This window comes from Chiroxiphia lanceolata, chromosome 10 (assembly GCF_009829145.1).
Source record: "Chiroxiphia lanceolata isolate bChiLan1 chromosome 10, bChiLan1.pri, whole genome shotgun sequence".
In the NCBI taxonomy this organism is placed as follows: domain Eukaryota; kingdom Metazoa; phylum Chordata; class Aves; order Passeriformes; family Pipridae; genus Chiroxiphia; species Chiroxiphia lanceolata.
Genome location: NC_045646.1, coordinates 1,153,645 through 1,155,832, shown reverse-complemented (window position 1 = coordinate 1,155,832; position 2,188 = coordinate 1,153,645). Strand labels below are relative to the sequence as shown.

The 2,188-nt window shown below is 45.6% G+C and overlaps 1 protein-coding gene across 3 annotated transcripts in view; it reads right to left on the bottom strand.

The window, feature by feature from the left end:
- Window positions 1-656: 656 nt before the first annotated feature.
- KCNAB1 (potassium voltage-gated channel subfamily A member regulatory beta subunit 1) overlaps window positions 657-2,188 on the bottom strand; it is a 62,098-nt gene continuing 60,566 nt past the window's right edge. For all 3 annotated transcript variants that reach the window (XM_032698203.1, XM_032698205.1, XM_032698206.1), the window contains exon 14: window positions 657-2,051. In XM_032698203.1, coding sequence (XP_032554094.1) covers window positions 1,962-2,051 — 90 coding nt within the window. In that variant the 3' untranslated portion in view covers window positions 657-1,961. The remainder of the gene's footprint in view (window positions 2,052-2,188) is intronic.

Below are 2,188 nucleotides of genomic sequence, written 5' to 3'. Positions count from 1 at the left end.
TGCTGGTCGAAGCCTTTGTAACAATGAACATTAGTTAACTTTCATAGCTGATAATGCAGAGCTGGGGGACGTTCCCAGGGCAGGGGAAGGTACATGGGGAGGTGGCTGGGAGTGGCCAGTGTCCCCTTGGAGAGGCTGGGACACTGCCCTGGGATTTCAGGGACCTGTCAGGAGCATGTCCGGGTGTTTATTGCAGGCCAAAACCATGGGATGGTTTGCGTTGGGAGGGACCTTAAAGCCCATCCAGTCCCATCCCTGCCATGGGCAGGGACACCTTCCACTATCCCAGGTTGCTCCAAGCCCCATCCAACCTGGCCTTGGACACTTCCAGGGATGGGGCAGCCACAGCTTCTCTGGGCAACCTGTGCCAGGGCCTCCCCACCCTCACAGGGAAGGATTTCTCCCCAGTATCCCACCTAACCCCGCCCTCCCTCAGCCCAAGGCCATCACAGCATTACTCAGGACTGGTGTCTGCCCCAGGGATAGATTCCAGAGGTACCTCTTTCCCAGGTGTGCAGCCAGCCCAGGTCCCACGTGTCCCTGCTCCGTGTCACCGGCCCTCGCCCCTCCTGGGGACAGCAGGAGAGTCTCCCTGTGGAACAACACACACCCATGTCCAGCAGCTCTCGCTGTCAGTAACAGTCTGGAGGGATAAATTAGATGCACAAAATGCTTTTATTGTGTCCAAGCAGGATCCATCGGACTGCAGGTCTCATATACAGCAGGAGTCATTTACACAGACCACAGCTTTGAATACAGGAGGAGACAACTCAGCCCTGGGGGCTGCTCACCTGGTCCAGGTGAGCCCTGGGCTTGGGGAATAGAGTACAAGGGTCCTACAAATACTGTACAGAGCTGTATCCCAGGAAGGACATGAGAAATACAGACTGAAACCATAGGAGTCGTACAGAGCAAATCCACGGGAGAGTACAACGTGGTTCTTCAGCTGGGCAAATTAATATGTACATTCTTGCTATCAACTCCTGTAAATGCTCACAAAAATCTGTTTAAAATGAGTCTATGCATTTACTTATCCCCCATTCCAAAATAAAGCAGATGTAGCCTTTTGAAATACGTACCTGATTTTTCCTGGGAGTTCTCAGCAGTTATATATATATATTTATAAGTGTCTATATCCTTAAAAGCTCCTGAATATTGAAATTTGCAGTAGCTCTGTCTACAAGCAGGCAGAAGTAGAGGCAGGTTTCTATATATGCAAAACCCAATATTTAATCATGGCTTTCTTGGTTTAAGGTTTATGGAGAAGTAGAATTTTGCAGAGAGCTGTTGGTTCAGTAACCTGACATGCGAGGTTGGGTTTCCTAACACTGCTCAGGGATGTTTCCCAGGAGCACTCCACAGCTGGAATAACTGTACAGTTAGGAGCTGAACTATCTAAGTTCTAACTAATTCTCGGTCTTACAGCTTTTATTCAACTACAAACAAAACCTAAAGCTTATATTCAGCATATAAAAGCAAACAAAGTCTGAGCTTGCCCCTTCCATCTGTTAACCTGAAGAAACTTTATAGTTGAGATTTCCCAAACGTGGTTTTATTAAAACCTGAAGTTGTATCTGGCTTTTCTTCATTGAAAAAATAGATCTGTACATCCTTCTTTAATTACCAAGTACCTGAAGGTTATAAATTATTAATTTTTTTTTTTTTTTGCTTTACAAGTGTTTTTCACAGCACAAGCATGAGGTGCGAAGAGGAAAGTAAAAATTAATGAATTCGGTCGAAGGTAAGAAAATACGAGATTATTCTCGGTTAGAAGAGAGATCAACTGTGCTTTTAGATTTCACTGCAGATTAGTAGCAAGAGCACACATCTCGAAGGGTCCAGTGACAGGAGACACCGAGCAGCAGGTGCTGAATGATTCTCATGACCAGAGATTAACTCGGGGCTGTACCGCTGTACAGAGCACTTGGAAACCATGCAGTCCAGGGAGCTCATGCATTGCATTAGGATCTGTAGTCCTTCTTGCTGTAGGGCTTGTTGCCCAGAATATTATCTATTTCATTCACGATGTGGGATGTCATCTTTGGAAGGACCTGCGGGTAGAAAGAAGCCCGTGTTTAATCAAGGTTGTTCTAAATTTAAACCCAGATTTTATCAAATAACATTTCCTCTGGGTTTATTTTTTTTGCGTGACAGATATTAAACATTCATCTAATAACTCTCTCCCATA